Source organism: Balaenoptera borealis (assembly GCF_965194805.1).
Source record: "Balaenoptera borealis genome assembly, chromosome: 12".
Taxonomy (NCBI): Eukaryota; Metazoa; Chordata; class Mammalia; order Artiodactyla; family Balaenopteridae; genus Balaenoptera; species Balaenoptera borealis.
Genome location: NC_138869.1, coordinates 57,106,155 through 57,123,325, shown reverse-complemented (window position 1 = coordinate 57,123,325; position 17,171 = coordinate 57,106,155). Strand labels below are relative to the sequence as shown.

General features: G+C 47.0%; 2 protein-coding genes and 1 long non-coding RNA gene across 5 annotated transcripts in view; 1 reads left to right on the top strand and 2 right to left on the bottom strand.

Moving 5' to 3' along the window:
* The window catches only part of OSBPL10 (oxysterol binding protein like 10), a 389,819-nt gene extending 379,583 nt beyond the window's left edge, over nucleotides 1-10,236 (bottom strand). Inside the window, exon 1 of the mRNA XM_082348482.1 lies at nucleotides 9,170-10,236. The gene's annotated coding sequence lies outside the window, so the exon portion shown is untranslated. The remainder of the gene's footprint in view (nucleotides 1-9,169) is intronic.
* LOC309608562 overlaps nucleotides 1-17,171 on the bottom strand; it is a 733,071-nt gene that overhangs the window by 683,706 nt on the left and 32,194 nt on the right. The gene's annotated exons all lie outside the window — the stretch shown is intronic.
* The window catches only part of GPD1L (glycerol-3-phosphate dehydrogenase 1 like), a 112,625-nt gene continuing 106,148 nt past the window's right edge, over nucleotides 10,695-17,171 (top strand). For 2 of the 3 annotated variants that reach the window (XM_082348610.1, XM_082348611.1), the window contains exon 1: nucleotides 10,696-10,859. In XM_082348610.1, the coding sequence (XP_082204736.1) occupies nucleotides 10,813-10,859 (47 nt within the window). In that variant the 5' untranslated portion in view covers nucleotides 10,696-10,812. Of the gene's footprint in view, nucleotides 10,860-17,171 lie in introns of all 3 variants that reach the window. The other variant, XM_082348609.1, reaches the window with a different exon arrangement.

Here is a 17,171-nt window from a genome sequence, read left to right as displayed (position 1 = left end):
AATGATAAAACTTTAAGGATTGGTAGAAAAAAAAAATGTGAGCAAAAAACCAAGGCAATTATTAAGTCCAAGGGGGAGAAAGAATACACGAGAGGAAATCTTATAATACACTTCTCAGTGCTATAGCTAAATATGTTTACATGTCATAAAAAGGCAAACTAATTACTGAATTGACCCCAAACGGTGATGCAATTACAGAGCAGAGAGGATGTTAGGGAGGAAATAGGGGCATGTGGAGTGGTGGAGGTGGGGTGGGCGCCAGTGTTAATGAAGTAACTCCCCTACTATTACAGGACATCTGAATTATACAAATCAAGAAGTAGCAGAAAACTTTATTCATAATAAGAGAAATGTAGTGTAAAAATAAAGTGAGAATATTTTCACCCATCAAACTGGTGAAATCCCACAAGTTTGGTAATACACTCCCTCCCTTGGCAAGGCTCTGGGAAGAATGTAAACTGGCCTACTCTCTGTGGAGAGCAATTTGACCATACCTATCAAAATTACAAATGTGTGTACTCTCTGAACCAGCAATGCCGCTTATGGGAATTGATCCTAGACATATATTCACGTGTGTGCAAAATAACATCTGAATATTCACTGCAGCCTTTTTTGTAAAGGAAACATTGGGGAAAATGCAAATGTCCATCTCCTTTTAAAAAAATAAATAAATAAAGATGCTCTATTTGCTCAAATAGAGCAAATAGGGCATGATTAAATATGTTCTTAGCTGAAAAAAAGCAAGGTGCAGAGCGGTGCGTCTATGAGGTGACCATCAGTGTGGTCCACCAGCACATCCAGCTGTCTGAGTCCCGGGCACACGATACGTTTGCACTTCCCTGCCCCCTTTAAACAGTCAGGTCCACATGACATGGTTTGCTCAATGAATGGGAGCAGGAGTGACACGTGTCACCTCTGGGAGGAAGCCTTTAGGGGCCTAAGAACAATTTGTTATATTCCCTGCCTCTTGCCATCACAAGCATGACACTCCAGATGGCAGAGATTCAGCTGGTTTGCAACCTTGTGTGAGGAAAACGTGAAACCACCAAGGGAGGACACAGAGCCTGAATGAGAAAGAATCCGCTAAGGTGTCTGGATGGTTTGTTACTGCAACACATTCTACTTCACCCTGATTGATGAGGGGTACTATGCCACCTTTTGTGTGAAAAAAAGAAAAGTAAATATATAATGTTATTTTCTTGTATATAGGTACATATAGAAAACTAACAGTGGTGACCTGAGGAAAGTGGATTGGGTGGGAAGTATACCAACGGGAAACAGAAGAAGGAGAGAGACTCTTTACTGTATTTCTTTTTACACGTCTTATTTTAGGACCACATGAACATATTACTTACCCCAAAACTTTACTTTAAAAAGAAATAGTAGCATAAGAACATTATTTAGAAATATGGAAGTAAATATCAGATGAAAGACCAAAAGTAGTTGAAAGTGGTTATTTCCAGGGAGTGGAATCTTGGGAGGCGGATTGTCACTTTCCATTTAGTAGTATTTAGTACAATACGCAGTTTAAAACTATGTGTATGTATTACTTTGGTTTTTACAAATTAAGAGAAAAAAACCCATGGAGAGTGACAGTGATATTATGAGGGCTAAGCTGTACCCAACTCTGTCGTGCATTGAGAAGTGACCTAAGAATGGAAAAATTTTAATTCCTCCAAAGTGCCAATCTTTACAAATTTAATCACATCTCTTATGCTGGCAGGTCATTTACAGAAAACTACAACCAATCTTGAATACAGCTGGGCATGAATGTAACACAGCCATGGTATCTGATTTCATGGTCTAGAAAAGAGGAAAACCAGAAAAGCAACAGATATTTTGCTTTTGCCAAGAAAGGCAACTTCTGCCTCAAAACACTCCCACCCACCCAGCGACCCAAGTCAGAAATCTGCAAGTCATCCTTAACTTCCTCCCCCCCTCACCCCTTCAAATGCAACCAGAGTGATCGTCTATAAGACAAATATGACCACTTCACTTATCCGCCTAAATGCTTCAATATTCCCCCTCTGCCTTCAAAATAAAATCCAAACCCCTACAAGAGAACTCTCCATTACCTGGTCCCCGTCCACCTGTCTGCCTCATCTGTCTCTACCTCTTGCTCTATCCTCTAAGTGACTGAACTTTCAGTTCTCAAAGGAACCAAGAGCTAGGTTTCTTTTGGCTCCAAGCCTTCACATGTGCTGTTCTCTCTGCCTCAGTCTTCTCCCATTTAATTCCTACTCATCCTTCAGTTCAGACATCCTTCTTCCAGAAAGTCTTACCTGTTGCTCTGGGCACAGTGGGTACCACTCCCATCTGTTCCCAGAGTCCCCTGTTTCCTATCAGAGCAACGTCAGGCTGGACTCTATGGAAGATATTGTTTCTTTATCTGATCTCCTTTCCAGACTAACCTTTGCCTCTTTTCTTTAACATTGTATCCTCAGCTCCCAGCATATGGTAGGAGTTCAGTGTTGAATAAGCACACGAATAAGACTCAAATCTAGAACCAAGACCAGGTTAACATTTGATTTTTAATCAGGTAGAAACTGAACAAGTATCTCTGACTCTCTCTGGTAGGGTACAGTGCTGAGTTTGATAATTTCATCTTTAAAACTCCCAAGTTCTCCAAGTAATCCAAGGTGGCTGGTACACCAGATGTAATCAATAATAATACCCAGTGCTTGGCTAAGAGCTGGCTCCTAAATAAAGGTAGGTTGTAGGACTTCCCTGGTGATGCAGTGGTTAAGAATCCGCCTGCCAATGCAGGGGACACGGGTTCGATCCCTGGTCTGGGAGGATCCCATATGCCGCAGAGCAACTAAGCCCATGCGCCACAACTACTACTGAACCTGTGCTCTAGAGCCCGCAAGCCACAACTACTGAGCCCATGTGCCGCAACTACTGAGCCCATGAGCCACACCTGCTAAAGCTCGCATGCCTAGAGCCCAAGCTCCGCAATGAGAAGCCACCTCCATGAGAAGCCTGCGCACCGCAACGAAGAGTAGCCCCCAATTGCCGCAACTAGAGAAAGCCCGCACGCAGCAACGAAGACCCAACAGTCAAGAATAAAATAAAATAAATAAATTTATATAAGAAAAAAAAGGTAGGTTATAGTAGTATGATCTTTAAAACAAGCAACAGGGGCTTCCCTGGTGGCGTAGTGGTTGAGAATCTGCCTGCCAATGCAGGGGACACGAGTTCGAGCCCTGGTCTGGGAAGATCCCACATGCCGCGGAGCAGCTGGGCCCGTGAGCCACAATTACTGAGCCTGCGCGTCTGGAGCCTCTGCGTCTGGAGCCTGTGCTCCGTAACAAGAGAGGCCGCGATAGTGAGAGGCCCGCGCACCGCGATGAAGAGTGGCCCCCGCTTGCCGCAACTAGAGAAAGCCCTCGCACAGAAACGAAGACCCAACACAGCCATAAATAAATAAATAAATAAACAAACAAACAAACAAACCCAAAGTTTAAAAAAAAAACAAAACAAGCAACAAATCCTTACACCACCCCAGTCTAAGGGGCTGGTGAAAAGGCACATTTGGTGGATACAACCTGGTGCACAACCCTTTTGATAATTTAATACTTCGGTATGAACAGATTATAATTGACACTGGCTACTGTTGTGTCTGGAACTCTATTTGGTTTTTTCAAGCAGCGAAATCTGTCTTTCATCTAGTCTGTCTCTTTTCCCCAAGGAACTGAGATAAAAGCCCACATAAATTTCCAGAATGAGACACTGTTTTCTTTGGCCAAAAATCTGTACTTTCTAATTAGACTGTCAATAGCAATATTGAAGATGGGCAATTTCAGTTGAAGCCTGTCGTACCAAGAACAAATGTTACCACTGGGGGCTGTACGGTGTGTAATTAGGAAGCAAAGCAGTGATGCATGTACTGGGGGACAGAGTAGATAAAATGTTTCTCGAGGGCGACCCAAGTTTACATCTTCCCTGGAATTAGAGGAATGAATTTAACCAATACCAGCCTGTGAAAACATCGTCAGTGCCACAGAAAAATAAGGAAAAGAAAGACTTTGTGGGGAGAGTTTTCTAAAGAGGTTAATTTATTCTTTACATCCTTCGTTTTGCATTTTCATTATGTGCATAGTTTTTGGCATTGACTGGCATTTGCAATATGAAATAATGTTAAGTGGGGACGCAGGCAACAGAATAATGTGTCCATAAGAGAAATTGGTAATGATGTCTCCTCAGGGGAGGGAACTGGGGGCTGGAAAAGGGAGGGAGAGAGAATTTCACTGTATACCCTTTCCATTCTTTTGGATTTTGAATCCTGTGAATGCAGCAGTTATTCAATAAATTAATTAATTAATCAAATTAAAATAAATAAGATGAATCAAAATAAGTAAAATAAATGAAATGCGAATAGTATATGGCAAATGGTTTATATCCTTACTTGGAAAAAGAAAAAATTGGTGATTCTCTGTCAGACTTCCAGACAAGTAAAAATGTGTTTAATCTATAAAATCCCAAGGCCTGGGAGCTATTTCAAAATATTTTTTCGACAAGCCAATATTAACTAAATGCCTTCTCGAGCCAGCTAAAGAAGGCATGTGTGTCCCATCACGGGTAATGTCGATGTTGCCCAATTGATTAAGGTGGTGTCGGCCAGTCTTCTCTACTGTGAAGTTTTTTATCCCCTGTAAGCAATTTGCATGGAAACTTTGAGGCTCCGTAAATATCCTGTCCCTCATCAATCTTCCACCACTATTTTGGCACCCATTGACGACTGTGGAGCACTGTCCTTCCCTCTGTGTTTACTAGTTGGCATGCTACTGTAAGCAGGAGCCCTCCCTTCTGCTAGATTGTTTACGTATTTCTTATCACCATAGACCCATGAATTTTTAGTTCATTCAAAGGGTTTAAGCCCATTATTATCATTATTTATTTATTTTTAGTTATTATTTATCTACTTTATTATTTTTTTAAGTTGAAGTACTTTGATTTACAACATTGTGTTAGTTTCAGTTGTACAGAAAACTGATTCAGTTATACATGTATATGTATGTGCTTCTTCAGATTCTTTTCTATTAAAGGTTATTACAAGATATTGAATATAGTTCCCTGTGCTATACAGTAAATCCTTGTTATTTATCATTATTTACTTTAATGCTTGTGTTGACACAGATTTGGCTACGGGGAAATCCTTTTTTTTTTTTTTTTTTTCTTGTAAACTATGAACCACAAGGTCCTGGCCTGACTGCATCTCTGACTGCAATTCTCCCCTCTCTCGTATTTGTTCACTATTCACTATTCTACAGCTCTTTCTGTTCCTTAAACACGGAGGCTATTTCCTGCCTCAGGGCCTTTGCACTGGCTGCTCTCCCTCCCTGGAGTGCTGGCTCCTTTGATTCACTCAGGTGTCCCTGCTCAGAGTCCTTCTCTGATCATCTCATCTAATTTAAGGCTAATCCCTCTCTCCCTCTCCTACTTTCCCTCTCATTCTCTCTTCTGTGTTTTCAACCTCTTCCTCTCTACTGGTTCCTTCCTAGGAATATTTCAACATGTTCTAGCCTTTCCCGCACGATTTAAAGGGAAAAAAGAGCCCTATAAATTCTTCCCTTCCCCCTTTGGTTTTGCCGTCCCTCCCCACACGTCCCTAGCCCTCATCTTCTGCTGACAGCCAAACTTCTAGAAAGCAGCGTCTACACTCTCTCAAGCGCCATTTCTTTGCTTTCCATTTATGCCTCCACCCACCAAAAGCTCTGCCCAGAACTGAAACTGAAGTCTTCTCATGGGGCCCACCAACAGCCAGGGCCGTGGTTAGCCCATACCAGACCTTTCCAGTGTGGACTGGAAAAAGGTATCCCTTCCTCAAGACACTTGCTTCCCTCTGTCAGAAAATGGTCCTCTCAAGCACACCAATCTGCAATGTCCACAATGTGCATGGCGCCCACTGGCCTTGTGCAGTGTGCTACCTGCACGACCATACTTTGCTGGCAGCCTTCTTTCTGCTAGCTTGAAAGATGCACTCCGGTCTCATCTTGTCTGACCACTCTCAAACTCCCCTGTGACCACCCCTCCTTCTGGAAATGCGGTCTTCCTTTGCAACCATAACACCACACTCTGCATTCCTGCTGCTCCTTTCTCATCCTCTCAGGCTCTTAAATGTTAAGTCCATTTCAGAGTCCTGTCCTGGTTTGTCTTCCTTTGATACTTGACCCGTCTCTGTGAGTGATGTCAATCACTTTCACTCAACATTTATTGAGTGTCTACTCTGTGCCTGGCAGTGTCCTAGGCACTGACCCCTTGGGATTTCCAAGTACGTGCTGATGATCTGCAAATGTGTCTCTAACTGCCTCCCTGAAATCTGCCTCCCTGAAATCTGTACATGGAATCCAAATGGACTCCTCAGACTTAACTTCTCCAGAACTGAGCTCATCACCCTTCTCTCCAGATCAATTCCTCTTCCTGTTTTAGCAAATGATACTCATTCAGTTGCCCAAGCCTGAAAGCTGGAGTCATCCTAGACTCCTTCCTCTCTCTGCCCCCAAGAAAGTAGTAGGTCTTATTTTTCTACTTCCTAGATATGTCTCAGTTTCACCCACATCTCCCCATCGCCATCACCACCACACCAGCCTCCATCCTATATAAGCCAGTATCACCTCTTGTGTAGAATAAACACTGCATCACAGATGTAGAAAACAAACTTATGGTTACTAAGGGGGGGAAGTGGGGAGAGGGATAAATGGGGAGATTGGGATTGACATATATACACTACTATATATAAAACAGATAACTAGGGAATATCCTGGTGGTCCAGTGATTAGGACTTGGTGCTTTCACTGCTAAGGGCCCGGATTCAATCCCTGGTCGGGGAACTAAGACCCTGCATGCCCAAAGTGTGGCCAATAGATAAATAAATAAATAAATAAATAAATAAATAAAATAGATAACTGATAATGACCTATTGTACAGCACTGGGAACTCTACTCAATACTCTGTAATGACCTATATGGGAAAAGAATCTAAAAAAGAGTGTATATATATGTATATGTATAACTGAATCACTTTCCTGCATACCTGAAACTAATACAACATTGTAAATCAACTATACTCCAATAAAAATTAATTTAAAAAAAAAAAGAATAAACACTGCAGCAGGCTCCCACCTGGCCTCTGCCTCCTGGCCCTGACGATGTCAAGCTCCTCCTTTAAACCCTACAATGGCTTCTTCTGCCCTCAGGATTTAAGTTCTAATTCTTTGATATCATTTATAAGGCCAGTCATGATCAGGCACTTCCTCTACCTCCCTATCTTCATTTCTCTCAATTTACCCTGCGCCTCATACTTTTCCCTTATTCCTTTCTCCCTTTCATCCATACTGAGCTCCTTTTAGTTCCTGAACATGTCATCTGTCTGTAATCTCTGAATCTTAGCTGATACTGTTCCCTCTGCCTGGAAGAGCTCCTTTGTGCGCCCACCCGCCACCAGCCCCTCACCTTGCCAACAGCACCTTTTTCTTCAGGCTTCAACAAAGATCTTACTTTATTTAAGAAGCCTTCCGTGAGCCCCCAAATCTGGGACAGAGGCTTTTTTTCTGGGCTGCCATAGTAAATTACACTGTAGGGTAATTACCTGTCAACTGGCCCTGTATCTCCCTCTAAATGTAAGTATCTAAGAGGGGAGGGACCTTGCCTCTCGTTTCATACTTCATCCCTGGGACCTAGCACCGTGACTGGCACGCAGCAGGTGCTCAGTAAATACACACTGAATGAATGAGTAGTCACATGAGTGTAAGATACAGAATCCCCAATTCCTGGCTCTGACTCCCCATGGGAACTTTGGGAAGTCTTTTTTAGTCTTGCTGTATCTCAGTGTCCTCACTTATAATATGAAAATACACTACAGATTGTGGCAGTTTTAAAACCTGGCCCCCAACTTCTTTGACATTGTCTTACTGAGAGGTGAAGCCTATGTCTCCTCCCCTAGAATTTGGCCTCTGTGATTTCTTGACCAAAAGATCACATGACAGAAGTGATGCTGTGATTAATTTAGGGGTTCAAGTCTTAAGAAACTGGCAACTTTCCTTTCCCTTGAGATGTTTGCTGGTAGGATGCAGGCACGAGGAGAAGCAGCTTTTGGGGAGGCCCACGCACGTGGAGAACACTCAGGCTTGCAGCCCACCAGCCAGCAGTGGGCACCGACTTGCCAGCATGCAAATGAGCCAGCTTGGAAGTGGATCCTCCAGCCCCCTTTGACCGTGCACCCCATGTGGAGAGAGCCTTCCCCTCTGATTCTGGAGCTAAAGAAATGAATGTGGCTGCTTGGAGATCTAACTTTGGGATGCTTTGTTAAGCAACAAGAAATAACCAGGCGGATGTTGAGCCCTGCAAGTGGAGTGTTGCTGCCACCTGACATGCAGCATTGGCTTTGGGACCGGGTAGCAGACAGGAGTCGAAAGGCCCTGGGAGGGTGTTAGGGACACGGTAGGACGCTGGTGGTGAGGGCTTAAGAGAACGGAGGAAAATGTTAGCTGGAGCCAAGAGAGGAAAGGAGACTCCAGTTTATAGGAAAGTTTGGAATAGTGTTGCCGTGCCTCCTGTAATGCAGAAAATCAGAAGTGTGCTGCATGAACTCAATGACCTGGCTAAGGAGATTGCTAGGCTGAGTTTCTAAAGGGCTGCCTGGCTTCTCCCAGCTGCCTGGTGAGTTTTTACCAAGATACACGCGTACCCCAGTTATGTTGTCAGGTGCTGTCTCCACGCACCGAATTGTAGACACCCTGGGACTTCTCCAGGTCCCTCAAGAGTTCACATGTCCAATGAGACGGGCTAACCTGTCGTCCTCCAGGTTGTTTAACCCTCTTCTGGGTGACCCACAGAAGGCCAACCTCGGCAGCCCTGCTATCTTAGTTGACCAGGAGGGGGACTGGCAGAGGACCAGCCATCTCAGCACTGGATTGTCTCACTCCTCTGTCCTGGAGCTTCTCCCCTCCCCCACGACCTTCATTAAATCAATACACAAAAATGTTTATAGTATATGTAAAAATGTAAAGCATAACCAACCTTCCTCTCCACTAGAACCACAATCCTGTATTTTGTGTTTCCCTCCCTTCTTTTCCCTTACAGTTATACTATGTATGTATATATCCCTGTTGATACATGTAATTTTGCATGATCTTTGTAGCCAGTCTAGAAAGTAAATGACTACTCACTATGTCATCCTGGCACAATGTGTCATGCATCTCCGGTGATCGATAAACCCTGTATGATCCTGTGCAGGATGGGTCCACAGAGCATTCAGGCAGTTCATTTTCATGCGTGTGCAGTTGCAGCATTGGGGAATGGGAGCGTCCATATGAGGAATAAATCTTTTAGGCAAAGGCTAAAAATGAGCCGATCAGTTGGTGTGAATCTTGGCAAAGTATGCTGACTCCTCAAGTACATGAGTTCATTACTTAATTAGACAAACCTGTTTGTTAACACAAATGGCAAGGGAAAAAAAATGAATAAAGCTTGGATAGTCCATCTTTCACATCATTCCCGCTTTGGTATCTTTCCTGGAGAATAACTGAGAGCTAACCACCAGTGAGGAGTGGAGGGCACGCTCTGTCTCACTCATTCTAAGTAGTTCCTTGCCTAAGTATCATAAGTAACAGAGATAAATTTTTCATACAATGTAGAAGTGAAAACAAAAATAACAGTTAATCCTCTGGGCATCAAACTAATAAGCCTAGTATTTTTCTAGGTACTAGAGTATTTGTTTCCTCAGCCAGTCTCCACTGATATTTTGGTTCTCTGGTTCTCAATCTTGAGTCCTCTTGCAATCACCCCTTGAACTTTAAAAAATCTGAATGTTTTGTATCCCATTCCGGGAGATTCTGATGCAATTGGTCTGGGGTGCTGACTGGGCGTGGGGATTTTGAAAAGCTCCGGAGACTCAGAGCTGCAGCGGAGTTTCAGAAACCCTGGTTCACACCGCTTTGTCCTCCTCCTCAGGGTCCAGCGCGGCGCCTGGTGGAAAGCGATGCTCAGAATGGATACACAACGTCCTGTTTCTCAGGAAGGAGGGAAGCGTGGTCTCAGAACCGCAAACCCTCCTGGTGTCCTGGGGCGAAGACCATGAGGAGGCCAGTCCTGCCAAGCCAGTGGGTGACGGCGACGCCGCCCGCGTCCAGGTCTCCCCCTCCCTAGAGCTCAGGTACTGTCCGGCCAAGTCCCGAAGGCCTCAGAAGATACACGGCCACCGCGAAGTTCGGCGGTGCCAGGTGGTTTCTTGTTTCCACAAGGGAGGCGGAAGCTGAAGAGGATGGGGTGGCCACTTCGAGCTCTGGACCAAGCCTGGTTGACTTTAGAGTCAATCCAGGATCCTCTCTCGGCTCCAAATTGCAGCCCCGGCAGCTCTTCCCGGGAGGGTTGGAGTGGGGGGCACCCGGGCCAGCCGGGTCAGGACTGCTCCGCGGGGAGGCTGGTGCAGCCCCCGGCGCCCGGAGCGCGAGTCAGGGCGCAGCCGCCCGGGGAGGCAAGGGGCGCGGCGGGAGCGTCGATCCAGGGGGCGCCGACTACAAGTCCCGACAGGCCTCGGGCAGGGCTGGGCGGTGCCGGAGCGGGGCCGGGAGGCCAGCCGGGCCCGGGCGTGCGCGGTGGTTCTCGGGAGTGGCGGGGCGGGTCCTCCCGGCTGTCAGCTGTGGCCCTGGGCGCTCGGGCGGGGGTGGTAGCGGCCATTGGCCGAGAGGCGGGAGGGGCGGGGCTGCCGCGAGCCGCAGCGGGTTCAGGCCGAGCGGGAGGAGGCGGAGCGGGCGGAGGCGGGCGGCCGGCCGGGGAGGCGCGCGCCGGTCTGCTGCGTTCCGGCCTGGCCATGGCAGCGGCGCCCCTGAAAGTGTGCATCGTGGGCTCGGGGAACTGGTGAGCGGCGGCGGGCCGGCGGCGCGGGCTCCGCCTGCGGGAAGCCCCTCTGCCGGACGTCCGAGCGCGCGCGTCCCGGCCGCGGCGTGGGCACCGGGCACCATGCGTGGGGAGGCGGGGCGGGCGGCCTCGCGGCCGGGCTGGGCACCGCGCGCCCGGGGAGGCCGCGCCGAGGCACTGGGCGAGGAGGCCCTGGGCCCATGTGCTCGCGGGGGCGGCGCGGAGAGAGGGGACGGCGCACCGGCGGGCACCTGTCTGCGCTCGCGGCACTGCGCGGCGGGCGCACGGAGGCCACCTGCTCGCCACGCCCGGGGGGTTTGCGCAACATCCTCAGGGCGTTCTTCATTTCTCCTGGCACATCGCCTGGGCCGAGGAGTTGGAGGAGGCTCGAACGTTCTTGCTGGGGTTTCCGAATCGAGGAAACCGAAGCAGAGGGGACTGAAGGGCGCCTGCTATCCAGGTCGAGGGCGGGGCCGGCTCTGCCCTTCCAAGTGCGGGTCCCGCTCCGGCTTCTGCGAAGTCTAGTATTTTAATATTAAGTATCGGGAAGAAAATCCACGTTCCTACAGGCCGGTCTCCCCAGTAGCTCAGGGACTTTGGGAATTCTCCCTTGGGGGGATGTTTGCGCAGCTTTGCTTCTCCGATAGGCTTTGACTTTAGCGTTTATAAAGCACTTTGTGCCAGGCGTTCTTGTAAGCACTTTAAATGTCAGCTCTTTTAGTTACCTTTCTGAAACTTACACAGTGGGATTATTTGGTGTGTTTGGGTTACTGTAGAGGAAAGTGGGCTGGGGGAGAGGAGGCAGAATATGGTATAGCATCTGATATTTTCAGTCTTTCTTCCATAGCTGCGCGCTATTTTTCCCACATCCGAGGGACTAGTATAGAATAGTTCAGAGTGATGTCCTTAAAGTCCTTCTGTTTTTTTGTGGCCGGACACTTATCACGGTTCAGGCTTCTAGGAGTCCTGCAGCAATTGGTACTAGTTACTTGGTCTCCGTCTTTAACACTTGGTCCAGAAAGTACTTCTTGCAGGAAACCTTATCTGATTCTCCACTTTTCCATCCCAGCAAGGTGAGGGGCCTCTCCCTGTGCCTCTGTTGCTGACATCTGTCATTGCAAGATGATGATTTATTTGATTATCTGTTTCCACTCCTCCCCTCCCAGCTCTTGAGAACAGCATATACCTTAGGGCCGGGCATATGCTAAGTAAATACTAAATGAATGTCTAAAAACTAACTTTTTAATGTAAAAATGTAATTGTATATGATTTGGCAATAATTCACATTGTTTAAAAGGTACCAAAAACCCCACAGAAAAAACAGTGAAACATCTCCCATCCACACTTGTCTCCCAAGGTATCTCCTGGAAGAAAACCAGTGTTATCAGTTTCTTCTGTTCTTTACAGAAGAATTCTATCAAATGCAAGCAAATGTTTACATATATTTTTTTATCTCTCTGCCCTGCAAATACTAGGACATTATGCACTTTTCTGTAAACTTCTTTTTTCAACCAACAACAGAATGTTCTGTCCCACATGTAATGGAGTTGGTACCTGCCCACTGCAGAGCTTCGTATGGACTTTGCCAGTTCTGATCCCAAGGTCACTTGAGTGAAATGTCAGCTGCCTTGTGGGCCGTGAGACTGAAAAAGCGCCCATTCAGCGCGTGTTCTTTAACATTAGCTTCCTCTTCTGTAAGAGGCCACAGAACCACAGACGGCAGCACCTTGTCCTCCTTTGCAAGGTGCAGGGGAAGTGGCATGGCTGGGCTACGCCAGATTTGGGCCTGAAACAAGAGTTGTGAAGTGACCCTCCTGCAGCCCTGCCCCCCGTCCCCCCTCCCCCCGCTGGCCCCATGCCCCCGGCTTCCCGCAGCCTCTCTCTGATGTACTTGACTGTTTTTCTTGGCTCACTCCAGCCTAAGGAAATGGAGTAGAACTTGGCTAGTGACACTGGAGCAGAGCAATTGAGAAATGTGCTGATGGTCTGGTCTGGCTGCTGGTTCCCTTAATGATGGGATCAGACTAGAACAGTCGTTGGCTTCCTTGTTGCTGCCCTGGGTGCAGAGCCATGCCAGTCCTAGAGAGAGGCTCACGACCTCCCCAGAGAGATTCAGGAACTTAGGGACAGAAAAGGACACAGAGAGGCTGCCCAGGGGCCCACTGAGTGTTCAGCTCTGGTCAAAGACATTTGACTGCTCCACGCAGATATGGTGGTTTTTCCAGGGACAGGGACACAAGTGGACACCATCCCTTCCTTCAGGTCACAGATAGATAAGGATTTGGAAGATAAATTCAAAAGAAGTACAAAGTAGAATGAAATATCTGTCACAAGATTAGATGTTTTAGATTTTTGTTTTTGTTCTGAATTTTTTTTTTTTTTCTCATGTGGCATGCGAGATCTTAGTTCCCCAATCAGGGATCGAACCCGTGCCCCGTGCAGCGGAAGCACGGAATCTTAACCACTGGACCACCAAGGAAGTCCCAAGAGTAGACGTTCTAAATAGTGTTTTTAGTAATGTTTCTTAAAATGTGGTGCAAAGACAACTTGCATCAGAATTAGCACTGAAGCTAGACTTGCTGAATCATATTCCCTGAGGGTGGAACAGATTTTTTCCTAAGGGATTTTAGGCTTCTGCTGATTTTAAAACAGGTTACCAAAAGACAGACCCTTCCAGATGCTCAGGAATAGGAAATTGCTTAAGCAGTGTTTACATTTGGGACTTCAAAAAAAAAAAGTATATATTTATTTATTTATTTATTTATTTGCTGTGTTGGGTCTTTGTTGCTGCCCGCGGGCTTTCTTTGGTTGCAGAGAGCGTGGGCTACTCTTTGTTGCGGTGCATGGGCTTCTCGTGGTGGCACGGGTTCTAGGCATGCGGGCTTCAGTAGTTGTGGCTTGCGGGCTCTAGAGCGCAGGCTCAGTAGTTGTGGCGCACAGGCTTAGTTGCTCCGTGGCATGTGGTATCATCCCGAACCAGGGATCGAACCCATGTCCCCTGCATTGGTAGGCGGATTCTTAGCCACTGCGCCACCAGGGAAGTCCCTACGTTTGGGACTTTGAAGCAGCTCAGAATGCTTATGGAAATAATGATGTTACATCTATAGCTAAAAGGTGGCTCTAAAGCTCACATTGGTTCGTCCCCCAATGTAAATAATCATCAATTGCTATGCAGATACCTGAAGACTGACGGGCCTGTCCCGCCCTTCCTCACCTCTTTTCCTCTAGACGGTGAGAGAGAGGAGGCCAAGGGGGCCTCTTGCATCCAGCTGAGCCCTGTTGTGCTTCCCCCTGTGGGGATGCAGGGAGGTGCTTCCTAACCGGCATGGCTTTTCTTGGTCCTGGTGACTCACAATAGCAACAGAAAGGAAAAAACAAAAGCTTCTTAGGTTCTTCCAAAGATGAAACAAAGTTCCTTCACCAGAACCTTGGGAAGGGCACCCAGACACAGTGCAAGATGCAGTTCTAGAACTAAAACCTCAGGGTTGTATTTGCAGTCTAAGTCCAGAAACACCCCACACCTCCTTGGGAGGCTGGGTCAGGCAGCGGTGGAAGGAGGCAGTCGGGATTCTCACCCCCCAGGTTTCTGGCCCCATCAAGCTCTAGGTCCTTGAGCAAACTGCTTCTCTCCAAGAATCATTGCTCCTGACATGGGTACCTGCTGTCTAGGATCATGGTGAGGATGAAATGAGATGATCTGAGAGAGTGCAAAGTGACTAGCACTCAGTAGTTGTCAGCTAATGAAAAAATGCTGTCTGTGTTAGTTCCATCATCCTTGACCAGAGCCATCACAAAACGGACCTTTTCAAGGTCAGTGGTTAATAAGGTGGAATAGAAACCCAGATCCTTCTAACTCCAATGTCCATGTTTCTATAAATGCTTAGCATTTTCAGTGAGAAGTGTACTTTTACCAATGCCAATCACAAAATGCTAAGGAATAGAGGCAGAGAAAGGGAGAAGATAAAAGAGCGGGAGGTGTTTCCGAGAGTTATCTTTGGCCCTTGTTTTCACCACAGCTTGACTCCTGGGACTGAAGGTCAGGGAGAGCTTTGGCCTACTTTGCATTGATGACTGAAGCTGGACGTGTGGCTGACCCTTTTTGTCCTGTTGGAAGCATCTGAATGCAGCCTGGCAGCTCTTCATCCCCCAGTGTCATCGTTTTTGACTGGGCTGCTCAGTGTCTGTGATGATTCTTGCTGTATCCCCACGTGGAGGGCTCGAAACAGTTTAGGCATCTGCGTGTTAGCTCCTCTGAGGTCAAAACGACCCCTTCCTGGTCCACAGGCGGCACTGACACACCTCTACTGTGGAAGCTGGAGGGAGAGGTAGTGGTGGTTCAGGCTGACCTGGGAGGAGACCCATGTCCCTCAGGAGCCAGGCTGAGGACACCTGCCAGGCTGATCCGCACACCTGTTTCTGTTGTTGTGCAGTGTATATACATCACAGCTATATTGGAGATGAGTCTGATTTTCATATCTTAGCCCTCTTTCACCTCTTTCATCATTCTTCACTTCCTCCCCTCCCTTAAGGGGGATAATCATAACAGTTACCACTTAGGGTCATTTTCTGTGTCTGGGATGTGCGTTATTTCATTTAAATCTCATAACAAGTCTATGCGGTACTACTATTATTCCTATTTTAGATGACAAAACTGAGATTAGAAAACTTTTCAAGGTCAGTGGTTACTAAGGTGGAGTTGAAACCCAGATCTTTCTAACTCCAATGTCCGTGTTTCTATAAATTCTTATCATTTTTAATGAGAAGCATACTTTTACCTGAGAACAAATCCCATCGTCACAAAAATATTGAGTAGCTTACCCTCCCAAAAAAGTCTAGTATAACAATATTCCACTTAAGAAAAATCAAATTGAAATGAGTCTTAAAAATCATCCTGGAGAGACTTCCCTTGCAGTCCAGTGGGTAGGACTCTGCGCTTTCACTGCTTGCGGCACGGGTTCAATCCCTGGTGGGGGAACTAAGATCCTGCATGCCTTGCAGTGCGGCCAAAAAAAAAAAAAAATCATCCCGTTCAGTTTCCCTCCAAAGGAGGCATCCCATTTCTTGTAGACATGACATGAGCATAGTTTACTGTTTTTAAGGCACCTGATCTTAAAATTAATCTAGTAAATTAGGTATTAGAAAAGTCTTATGTTTGAGAGGAGAATCTGTCACCTCCAGCTTCTACCCATTAGTCTGTGAGCAGTGCTGAGGCGAGCCTACTCTTTTTTTTTTTTTTTCCAGCTGCGTTGGGTCTTTGTTGCTGTGCGGGGGCTTTCTCCAGTTGTGGCAAGTGGGGACCACTCTTCGCTGCAGTGGTGGGCCTCTCATTGCGGTGGCTTCTCTTGTTGTGGAGCACGGGCTCCAGGCACGTGGGCTTCAGTAGCTGTGGCACGCAGGCTCAGTAGTTGTGGCACACGGGCTCAGTCCCTCCATGGCATGTGGGATCTTCCCGGACCAGGGCTCGAACCCGTGTCCCCTGCGTTGGCAGGTGGATTCTTAACCACTGCACCACCAGAGAAGTCCGAGCCCACTCTTTTCTAAAACATGTCCCATTGGATAGAAGAGTCACATGTCCCCTAAATCTTCCATGTGGCAGGCCAAGTAGTATCTCCAAGCCTCTCAGTCCTTGCTGGTGGGAAGTTGTGTCTGGGGTCGTCAACCATCCAGGTCTTTCTTCTTCCCCTCATCCCTACCTCCCAGGCTTGATGACGTCAGGAACTAAGACAGAAGTCCCCCTGCTCCTTTAAGGTTATCCTAGTGGCACTTTGCCATCATTCTACTTTGGGGCTCAGTTCCTTTCACAGTTGGGTGCTAGGAACTTCATTGATTATCTGTTGCTGCCCCACTATCTCCCCTGAAACTTAATGGCTTCAAACAGCAATGATTGATTAGCTCGTTATTCTGGGGGTCAGCAGTTGGGCCTAAGCGAGGAGGGTCTTCTGCTGGTCTCACCTGGGCTCACTCGTAAGGCAGCAGTCAGGTGTTTAGTGGGCTGGGGCTCTTGGTCCTCGATGCCCCCTTTCACAGTCAGTGGGCTTTGGCCAGGCTAATGGGGGCGACCGGCCACGTGTCTGTCTTTCTGCAGCAGGCGAGCTTGGGCTTCTCCATGTCGTGGCTGGATTCCAACTTCAAGTTCATATAAATTCCTCACATAAGTGGAATCATACAGTAATTGTCCTTTTTGTAACTGGCTTATTTCACTTAGTATAATGTCCTCAAGGTTCACTTCTTTTGTAGCATGTGCCAAAATTTCCTTCCTTTTAAAGGCTGAATGATAGTCCACGGTATGAATATACCAGCTTTTGTTTATCT